The sequence below is a fragment of the Urocitellus parryii genome, chromosome 10 (genome assembly GCF_045843805.1).
Source record: "Urocitellus parryii isolate mUroPar1 chromosome 10, mUroPar1.hap1, whole genome shotgun sequence".
In the NCBI taxonomy this organism is placed as follows: Eukaryota; Metazoa; Chordata; class Mammalia; order Rodentia; family Sciuridae; genus Urocitellus; species Urocitellus parryii.
Window position 1 is genome coordinate 21,275,309 of NC_135540.1, and position 11,491 is coordinate 21,286,799.

Sequence of the window (11,491 nt, forward strand, 5' to 3'; positions counted from 1 at the left end):
ATATTTGATTTTGCAATTCAAGTTCAGCAGACTGTTGCCACAATAATGCTTGGGAAACTCCTCAGGGTTGCTTTTTACTTTACATCTAATTAGGCACCTAATGAAAGAGAAGAATTTTTTCCCCCTGTGGTTTTTCTCCTTGATATTCTTGTGCTTTTATTTAAACACATAAACACACTATTTAGGAATTGTAATACCCAAAAGTTTCTCCTGTGACTCACCTACTATAATAATCTGGAATAATGGTAGATGAAGACATTTGTCTTCCTGTTATTATCCTTTTTCACTCTCACTTTGGTCCTGTGGCCCTTACAAAAGTACAGATAGAAAACACACCCAAAATATTTTTATGACTTTTTATTAAGCTTTTGAAATACTTAACAGTTTATCCTAATTAGATCACCCAAAGCCTTTTGAAGATTAAGCAAATTGGACAACCCTTGTTAATTAGAACATAATTTGAAGTTTGAAATTATATCACTGATGAAGTGGTCTAATTACTATGACGATATGTTAATGGACCAGTGAGACACAGGGGCAGTGGAGTTGGCATGAACCTCTCCAAGGCTTGCACGAAAATTCTCCCTACTATACCAACATTAATAAAAGATTTCTATAGACTTCAGCCTCTCCACGATGACATACAATTTATAGTATACACAATGCATTAGCCCATAGTGCTGCTCAATTTTTTCACTATTATGAAAACTAATAAATTCGTCAAGCTGAATTAAGCATACAAATCAGATGAGGCACAGCAGATTACACAGTGAAGCGCGGCGTCTCCCGAGTCTAAATGAAATTTCAATCTAATAATTCCTTCCTGGCCCAGTCATAATTTGTTTAGAGATGTTGTTCTACTTCTTTCAAAGCGCTGTTCGCACTATAATTAAATGATACTCAAGCTTTTAACTTTGATTTATTTCATTTTGCGAAGCTTAAGACAGTGAGAGCTATACAATGTTATTTTTTTTTTTATTTCCTTGAAAATTATCCTGGCCGTTGAGGTAGAAATTAAACACCTAAGCACTTACTTGAACCGTCCGGCACAAGTCACGTTCATTCATGTCAACACCCCCCTCTCCCAGTCTAGCACTCAGGCTTCTGCAGGCTCACACTCAGGGACACTGCTTCTAGGAATCCCCTTTGGCTGTATTTATTATTTCCCTCCACACAAGGGCAGAGAAAGGCAAGCCCGAGAGTGGGAAGGAAAGCTAAAGGGCTTTAAGGACCATGGACAGAGCCCACCGCGCACTCTAGCTGTGGATTTCGAATTATGCCCATTACTCCCCAGGACAGCTCTCCCAACTTGAACCCTTCCCGCTCAACCGAGGTTAGGGGCGGACAGACACCTCCCGATTCGCCGCTACCGCCGCGGGGCTTCCGTGTGCTGACCACCCGAGGGTTCTCACTTTCCACGCTCCTTTCCACTTTGTTTTTGTCCTAGCGCGCGCCAGCGTCTCTCAGGCCTGCCGCCTGCTCTCGCACCTGCTCGTCTTCCCCAGGCGCCTAGGGCCTGCACCTGCTCCTGGTCAACCCTGTCCGGTTTGGGCCACCCGCGGGTTCCTGAGTCCGGGTCACAGGGCCTTCTCACCCTTGCTGGCACCCTGCGCCTTTCGAGCTCTGGGGAGACGACAGCAGCTCCCAACACCGCAGAAAGTAGAAAGGAGATGGGAGCGTGAAGGCGAGGAAGGCGATGAGTTTGTGCATGTGTTATGTTTGTGTATGTGTGTGAGGCGGGGGTGGGTGTTTATCGCCTTCTTTTGCAATTGGAACTAAGAATGTGCGTCCATTTCCAGGAAAGTGGTCTGGACCTGGACAAAAGTGCGGGTGAAGTGTCGGCTAAAAATATTCTCTCCAGGCGCGGAGCGATAGTGGAAATGAAGATAAGTGGGGCTTGTGCCAGCCCCCGAGGGTGTGTGCGCGCGCGTGTGTATGTTGTGGGGGGTGGTATGCGGCAGCACATGCGCTCTGTAATTTCTGGTCCTCCTCTTCCTCTGTCAGTTACCCTTCTTCCTTTGATTGTAGCTAATGAAGAATAATAAATCCAGAGGCAGGGTTTGCCAGTGGATCCTCCCAAGACCCATCTTACAGTGTATTGAATACAGGGAAGAGGAGGAGAAAGAGAAAAGGGGAGGCAAGAGGGAGTGTGTGTGTGTGTGTGTGTGTGTGTGTGTGTGGTGTCGCGGGGGGGGGGGTAGATGCGGGGTGGGGGGAGTCGCATGCGCACAGACGACCCGAGCAGGCTCTGCAGCTGTCCAATCCGCTGAGAGCTGCGAGAAATCGAGTGAGAGAAAGCCCTGCAGCCCCGCCGACCCATGTCTTTTCCGCACCAGGCACCCGCCGGCCAAGGGGGCGCGAAGCCGAGCGCCGACCTCCGCACACATCAAGGCGGGAGCGCAGAGCAGCACGGAGGACCCGGCTTGGCCGCTGCGTTAAAGTCCTCAGCAGTGGCAGGGAGTGGGGAATCAGGGTCACTTGGCTCACAAGAGGGGCGGGCCGAGTGGGGGCGAAGGCCTGGAACTTAATGGTAAGCAGGAGGGAGGGAGAGGCAGTCAGGTAGGAGGCGCTCAGAGTAGCCCAGGAAAGAACCCACCCCAGGCTGGTTTGGGCCGCAACTTTATTTGGGAGTTTCTTTGCCCAGAGTGGTTCAGAGACGGTAGAAGAAGCTGGAGGGGCTGGGTGCCGGCCGGTAGGTAGGCACAGCCTGGTGACTGAAGCACCGGACCTGGCGGGTTGGGTGGGGATCAGCAAGGGCGCGAACGTAAGTAGGAACCGCCCGGCGCCGCGGAGGGGCGGCGACATCAGAGCCCGTGCGGGGGCAGGGAAGGCGGAAGGCGCGGTAGGGGAGCGGGAGGCGGGTGCTGGGAGAACAGAAAGGAGCTGAACCTGGGGGGAGTCAAGAGGGAGAAGGGGCGACGCTAGAAACCAAGCAGGAGCAGGCGCTTCCTGATAGGGGAGGGAGGAGGCGCGGGGGAGGGTGGGAGGGAGGGAGGGGGCGCGGGGGCAGGCGCGGGGAGAGGGGAGTATAACTCCGCGGCCTCGAGGATCCCGGGCAGTTTTGGACGTGGAGGTCTGTAACCAGCGCCACCCCGAGCCTAGCATTCGCTCCGGCTGGCGGTGGAGGCAGCGGAGGAGCGGAGCCCGTAGCGGTGACTGGGCGTTCGGAGCCGGGAGGCGGCGGTGGCTGAGCACAACTTTGCACTGCCCTTCCCGGCTCTCGCTCCAACCGAACACTTTTCTGGAAGGTCCCGGCAGCTGGGGCCAAAGAGTGCTATACCGACCAGCGCCCCGGCGGGCGGGAAGATGATGATGATGTCCCTAAACAGCAAGCAGGCGTTCAGCATGCCGCACGGCGGCAGCCTGCACGTGGAGCCCAAGTACTCGGCACTGCACAGCGCCTCGCCCGGCTCCTCGGCGCCCGCGGCGCCCTCAGCCAGCTCCCCCAGCAGCTCCAGCAATGCTGGCGGCGGTGGTGGCGGCGGAGGCGGCGGCGGAGGCCGGAGCAGCAGCTCCAGTAGCAGTGGCAGCAGCGGCGGCGGAGGCGGCGGCGGGGGCTCGGAGGCGATGCGGAGAGCTTGTCTTCCAACCCCACCGGTGCGTATTTCTGCATAATCACCGCTTAAAGGCACATTTTGACAGCCCCCTTTATCTGCTTGATGTTTTTTTCATGTCTGCACAGCAAATCACCCCACACCTCCAACCAATTTCCCCCCTCTCCCTCTTAAGTATTCAGCGGGTCTTGTCTTTCATATTAATTTTTATGACCTGGGATGTTGCCTGTGCGCGTGTTGTGTTGTGTTGTGTCTGCAGGCTCACTTTCCTCCTCCTCCTCCTCCTGCACTCTGGGCTTCTCTCGGTGGCTTGCCTCTTATGCTCAACTCCTATTTTCAGGATTATTATCATTATTACTATTTTAACGTTCTGGGAATGTTTTAGGCGCGGTGGCAGTGTGGAGCACTGGGCCGGGGCTTCCGGAGAGAGTGTGCATAATTCCCTACTGAGCGTAATGTGTGCCTTCTACTTGCAATTGCAGAGCAATATATTCGGCGGGCTGGATGAGAGTCTGCTGGCCCGTGCCGAGGCTCTGGCCGCCGTGGACATCGTCTCCCAGACCAAGAGTCACCACCACCACCCGCCCCACCACAGCCCCTTCAAGCCGGACGCCACTTACCACACCATGAACACCATCCCGTGCACGTCGGCTGCCTCCTCTTCATCTGTACCCATCTCGCACCCGTCTGCACTGGCCGGCACCCACCACCACCACCATCACCACCATCACCACCACCACCAGCCGCACCAGGCGCTCGAAGGCGAGCTGCTGGAGCACCTGAGTCCCGGGCTGGCCCTGGGTGCCATGGCTGGCCCCGACGGCGCGGTGGTCTCCACGCCGGCTCATGCTCCGCACATGGCCACCATGAACCCCATGCACCAAGCAGCGCTCAGCATGGCCCATGCGCACGGTCTGCCCTCGCACATGGGCTGCATGAGCGACGTGGACGCCGACCCGCGGGACCTGGAGGCTTTCGCCGAGCGCTTCAAGCAGCGACGTATCAAGCTGGGGGTGACCCAAGCAGATGTCGGTTCCGCGCTAGCCAACCTCAAAATCCCCGGCGTAGGCTCGCTTAGCCAGAGCACCATCTGCAGGTTCGAGTCTCTCACGCTGTCACATAACAACATGATCGCGCTCAAACCCATCCTGCAGGCTTGGCTGGAGGAGGCGGAGAAGTCCCACCGTGAGAAGCTCACCAAGCCTGAGCTCTTCAATGGCGCTGAGAAGAAGCGCAAGCGCACGTCCATCGCTGCGCCTGAGAAGCGCTCGCTTGAAGCCTACTTTGCCATCCAGCCGCGACCCTCCTCGGAGAAGATCGCCGCCATAGCGGAGAAGCTGGATCTTAAGAAAAACGTGGTGCGCGTCTGGTTCTGCAACCAGAGGCAGAAACAGAAAAGAATGAAATATTCCGCCGGCATATAGGAGACCCTTGGCCATTCCAGGGACAGCCCACTCCTTGTCCCCCCTTTTCTCCCTCTTTCTCTCCTGCCTCTTTTCTTTCCACTTTTGGCGACCAGAAACAATTCCAGTAAATGTGAATCCAGAGAAAGCGAGGATTGAAGAGGGAACGAAGGAGCGAGCAACTGAGCCCAAGCCAGAGAGAATGTGAAAAGGTTTCTGAAAGAAAAGAAAAACAAAAGATGGGATTTGTCAAGTTGTAGAAAAGTTGTCCCTTTTAACCCCACCTCGGCTTCTTCAGAGGTAGTGTGGAGCTGGCTGTTTGCAGGAAGGCAGAAGAGACAGCCTTTTAAAAGTCCGCAAAAATGAGCAAGTAAGATTTGTTTTTATTCTTACAGACATCACCCTTGTTCAAGTTTAAAAGTACACTTTGCAGCTATTTTTCAGAAATAGAAATTGATTCAGAACTGAAAACTTTAAACTAGAGTTGATGCTTAATGGGATAGAGACATCTCTAAAGTATTTTGAATTTTAAAAAGATGGCAGATTTTTCTGCATTTACACTGTATATTATATATATATTTTTATTGTGGTTCTTACCCTCTTCTTTCTCTGAAGTGTTAATGCTTAAGAAAGGAGTTGCTCCTGCTGTGTTCACTGATCTTGAAAGCTATTATTAGATTATTGCCGAACAACCCTCTGTAAATTATTAATTTATCTCTCTAGCAACTTAATTTGTGCACATTCTAATTAATTAAACTTCTTTAGTCTAAAAAAAAAACCGGGGGAACGTATAGCTAGTGGTGTTCAAAAATTTTTGTTTGATGAGTTCACTGAATTTTTACAGCTTCCCTCTTATAAGGTGTTCTTTTTGGCCTACTTGTATATTCTCACTTTGAATGAAGCTTGTTTTTTCTTTGTTTTTACTGGTAGTGTTCTGATTTGTGAGTTGACACTCAGTAATGGATGTCTTAATCGTGGAGACCTGATTCACTGTCCTGAAGTATTGTTTACTTTGTTACATATTTAATGGGGATTCCCACATTGTCCCCACTACACCGGAGCTCACTCTCTCTCTCACCCTTACGCGTCTACACACACAAACACATATTCACACATCCCTAACAGAAGAAGCAATTGGAAGCTTGAGTCCTGCATCATTTTCTAGCATTTGGTGCATTTTTCACTTGGTGCTTGCCCCTCCGATTCTAAGATTTCACCAAAATATTGCAATCTTCCAGTTTTCAATTGCTTTGTTGACTACATTTTAACATTTGTAGGAACCCCTCAGTTTTTCCTTTTGGAGGTTTGTTTGTAGAAAAGTGAATTTGAACTATTTGAAAGACAGTGCACTGCTTGTAAATTCACATTGTTTGGTAGAATTCTTTTGGAACAAAAATAATTAGGTACACAATGACCAGTACCTTATTATTGTAAATATTTCATTCAAAATGATGCACATATAGATATATTCTTACAAATTTTGCTGTATTGCTGTTCCATTTGAGGTTCTCCAAAGACTTGAGTTCTGTATATGACCTGGTTTCTTGTTTTTGTTAATAGATGGTTTATTTACTATGGTAATGTATTAAGTTATTTTTGGTGTTTGATTGTCTTTCATTGAAGAGATGATTTTAATGTTTTATTGGCAAAGTATGCTGTTTTTCATTAAAATATGCTATTAATATTAAATGGCTTTTAAAATGTGATGCTGTTTTAATCATTTATGTGGGAATTGTTTTGGTGGAAGATTTTTACAGAAGCACATTTTGATGGTTTATTGGGAGTGATTGTTATCAAAGTATGGCTTAGATTTAGTAGGGGATGATTCTTTTGAAAATTATGAAAGAACAGAATTTATAACAGCCTTTTAATAGCCAAAACTCATCTTGCAGGGTACTTTGCTTTTCTGCTCAGATGAAATTGTGATATTTGGCTCCAAATATCTCCCTTGGGGTCCTTTTTCCAGACCTGCAATGATTCTGTGAAGAGATATTGGATGGAAAGCAGAGATATTGGATGGAAACAATTTCAACATTCCCTCTATTCTCCCATGGGTAACAAGGAAGAAAGGGACTTAGTTCACTTTCAGCAGCACTGGGAGATTGGGTGTGGCAAGTGCCAAGGACTATTTGGGAGAGTAGGGCACTGTGATTGAGGCCCAGGGGTTGACCCACCATAATTCTCAGTTCAGTCACCACTTCTGGAGAGCAATGACTCAAGCCTTAGCAAGAAGCCCCTGGGTTGTTAGAGCAAATTTTTACCCCTTTCTGTGACTGTCTGACACTAGAGTTAATGGAAATCTAACACTGATTCAACACTGGCACAAGGAAATTCTGCCCATTTGATTGAGACTCTTTTTTTTTTTTTTTGAGCTTAGTTTAAAGATATCTTCCCACCTATTTTAATAATTTTCAGATTCCCTTCAAGGATTGAGTGATATATTAAGTTTTTAGAGTTTTTTTTTTCCAGGAAGGCAATGGTTTGGAAATTTATTTTATTAATAGCTCATACTATTAATTAGTATTGAAACATTATGCTAATCTGTAAACCAAACAAAAGGAAGAAATGAGAGCATCCTGCAGGATTAACATTGATAATCTGAAGTATGACCCTTCTGATATGAAACTGTCTTGGGATGTTTCTTGTTTTGAAGTGAATTTTGGAAAGAGTCTATAACTTAATGAAAATCCTTATAGTGCCTCAAGTTGGGATTAAATGTTAACAGTTATGAAAGTTGGATGGAGAATGGATGGAGAGACCCTTTTTTTCCATAACTGAAATAAGGAGGACACCTGAAGAACAAAATTCAAGTGTCTATTTTGAAAAAATGGATGCATTACATAGATGCCTAAGGATTAAAATGATAGAATTGTGAATTCATGTATAGTAATACTGATAGTTTAATTTTATTCCTGTGTTCTGGAGGCTGAAAATTACTACTTCTATTTCCATCCTATTCTTACATTCAACTCTCCTGAAAATAATTTTAAATAGCCAGCCTCCAGTCTCAATTTGCTGAGAACTGATTTCAGCACCATGGCTAGTGACCACAGATCTCAGTCCTGCTCCAGTAGTTCTAACCAACTAAAGAACTTTCTGTGAGCATTTCTCCCAATGGAGAAAGTGAGTAAAATAACTCAAAAGTATAACAGATCAGACTTGCTGATCTAAGATAAAAATGATGTTCAATAAAAATACCTTCCCATATGTAGGTTTTTATTGGAGGAGCTGGGTTATGTGCATAAAGAGAAAGGGGAGTTAGTTGGAGAGAAGACAGGTGTGCTAGTGTTTTATGTATTCAAACATGGCATCTTTTAGTGAAAAGATAAATCTTTTAAAAGTATTAAAAGTTGAAAATATACTGAACAGAGATAGAATGTATGTTTATTCTTTTTGGTACTTTGGAAAGTACCTGATAACTTGTATATATGCCTGCATGGCCAAGTTTTTTTGTGAGGAAGTTACATAACAACTACTGTCTATTTGCTCTTTCTAGTGGATAGTAAAGACCTATATTTCCCCTAATTGACCAAGTGTTCTTTGTCTCTTGTGTTTCTGGATTTTAAAAACTGTCACATTTACATTAATCTTCTCTGTTATTACAAGTATTACAAGAAAACCCCACCTTCTTTTGCCTACAAGATGAAAATGTTTCCATTCTTAAAGCCTGCTTAAATATATATTCTATGGGGAAAGGGGAATTTTAAAAAGAAATACATTGTGAAAGTTTTTATTAATTAGAATTGAAGGGACAAACCAAATAAAAGAGATTTGTAAAGAAAAGAGTCAGTCTTAAAGAAGAAAGTTAAGGTAAGAATAGGATGAGCTATGTTCAAATTCTTGACAAATAGCCATTTGGTGTTGACCTTCAAAATATTTAAATAAATAAATATTAAAATATGTCTGAAAATCCTTGTTATATCAATCAAATCTATTGGCTTTCATGACTCACTTCCTTTCCCCCCCACCAAGGTCCACAATTACTATTTTATCTGAAAGAGATCTATTATGAATTGACTTACCAGCACACCTAGTCATCCTAAATTCCATGATTCAGAACCATGTAGTTTATTTAATTTTTTCTTTAAAAGCAAATGATCCAATCTTTTTGTTCAACATGATCACCTGAAACCAAACTGAAATGGAAAAAGTCACCTTAACAGGAAATATCATGTAAGCCCTGGTTGTAACCTAAGCTCTCTTTACACCAAAATATAATATTATTTAGAAAAATGCAATTTCTGATGACTATTTGACCCTACTTGGTCAATTCTTTATCCAGTTAGGTTTCATTGAGTCATTAAGTTGGGCAAAAATAATGCAAGTATGAAAAAGAAAATGAAAGAAGATTAAGATTTACATACAGCATAATACTTGCCTATCTTCTATAAAATGCATTTAAAAATTAATAATGCATAACTAAGTCTTCACTATTTAGGACAGACCCAGAGATCTGTTTGCTAAGAAAATTAGAATTTGGGGGATATAATGCTTTACTTCAAACTTAAAGTAAATCAGTTTATTTTGATCTATTGGGTAAGATTTTAAGGAGATGATGGAAAAGTCATTGAAAAATTCACTTGGTTTGATAAAGCACATTCTTCAGAGGGTGAATCTCAAATTTTCTAGGCAATCAGTAACAATGAGTTTAGAAATTTGTCTTTGTGATTATTTGGGCAAGACAATCTCGTTTCTCCAGGTAAATGATGCAATATTAGAACTCAAAATTTCATTTTCCATTTTAGTTGGCTTGGAAGAGAGAAGCTTCAAAACAAGGGGGAAAGTTGTATTGGGATGCTGATAGGATAAAAAAGAAGACAAAGGTTTCCAGGTAGTTTTTTGGTGTTCCTGGAAGTCCACATGTGTCAGGAGACAAATTTATGGCAATGAGAAAAATATTGCTAAATTTCCCCTGCTTTGTCCCTTTAAAGGAGCCATTCCCAGTACTGAAAGTCTATTATGAGGGAATTAATAAATTACACAGCGAATTATTAAATCCAGATAATTACAAGGAATAAGTAAGTAATCATTAGTTATCTCAGCTAATTACTGTGGGTCAGAGCCAGCCGGAATGTGAAATCCTCCTCGGGAATTGAAATTAACTTTGCACAGTGAGTCTCTCTGCTTGACATCCCCAGTCTGTAGGCACATGGCAGCTCCCCTGTGAGCCAGTCTTTCTATTTAACTTGGAGAGAATAGAAATAAAATTAAGTGGCGATGTGATAATAGGAAGCTGCTCCGAAAGCAAACTGTGGGTTTTATTCTGTACTTTCAATGCCTGAAGATGAAAAGCTTTATTTATACCAGTTTCAGAAAAATTTAAAGCACCCTTGTTGAGACCAGCTCCCGGATCGCATAGGAACAGGAATCTACAGTCGACTGGTGTGACAGTCAGATTAGCAGCACATGAAGAAGGCTGAAAAAGAACAAACGTTGTTAGCATTCTCCCTCTTTCTTTCCTTTTCTCTCTGCGATAGGGGGAGGCAGCAGTCAGTAAGAAAGAAGTAAAATGAAAATATTGCTCTTTGCTTTCATCACACACAGTGGAAAGGCTGTCGAAAAGTGCAGCCTGGTCTAATAATCTGTTTGTTTTGTTTGGGTAACAATATGCTTTCATCTTGCCATGGGAAGATCCAGTTTAGTGCAAATGTTGTCTCTTGTTGATCTTTCACCAGATGCTTCAAGAACTGATGTCACTTTTTTTTTTTTTCTCATATAGCATCACCTTCTGAAGCCTGCCTCCTCTACCCTCTCTTCCTCCACTCCCACCAACCCCCTCCCCCAGGCCTTCCAAAGGGCAGAGAAGAGGGCGAATCCTGGTGCCTGTTGGAAAGTAGAAAATGTATATGTGTGATAATGTGATTGTGTGTATCACAGGGCTGAGAAAGCCTGGCTATAGGAAGAAAACTGCTGTTAATGTATTAAAATGAGGGGGGGGGGCTATCTAAGAGCATTTTTTTTTTTATCAATTGCAATTAGATGGACAGTCTTTCCGCTCATTCCCTGCTCTAGTCTGGGATGATAATAAAAATTTAATGAAGCCTGGGACGAGTAGAGAGCTCTGTCTAGGGACCGTGGAATAGAATATTTTAACTGTACATTTATACCAACTGTCTGGCTTCAAAGACGTGACTGCTTTTAATCTCGAATTAGAAAACCACAGACTTGAAATTAAATATTAGATACCCTCGGATCCCCTTCCTTTCTGAAATATTGTCACGACTCTGTTTTCCTCCATTGCCCCGTAACACACATATCTTAGGTCTCCAATTACATTTCCGTGAATAATAGATGGCTTTGATAGGGTGTAGTATTCTGGTACTTTTGTTTTTTTTTAAAAAATAGAATTAATGCAATATTAATTGGCTGTAGATGATATAAGAATGCACAGCCCCTTTTCAGGAACAAATCGATAAACTAGAGACCTGGGAGAGAACGAAGGCGAAGGCTTTTCCCAGCCTAGGTCACTTCTTGGCGGAGGGGACCTTCTCAGAGCGTTGGGTAAGTGCAGAGGCGCCCCAAGTTCCGCAGTCA

General features: G+C 44.4%; 1 protein-coding gene across 1 annotated transcript; it reads left to right on the top strand.

Moving 5' to 3' along the window:
• Positions 1–3,306: 3,306 nt before the first annotated feature.
• On the top strand, positions 3,307–4,978 carry Pou4f2 (POU class 4 homeobox 2). The gene is made up of 2 exons (XM_026392735.2): positions 3,307–3,597; positions 4,037–4,978. Exons 1-2 carry the CDS (start codon positions 3,307–3,309, stop codon positions 4,976–4,978), a joined length of 1,233 nt encoding a protein of 410 aa, XP_026248520.1.
• Positions 4,979–11,491: the final 6,513 nt, after the last annotated feature.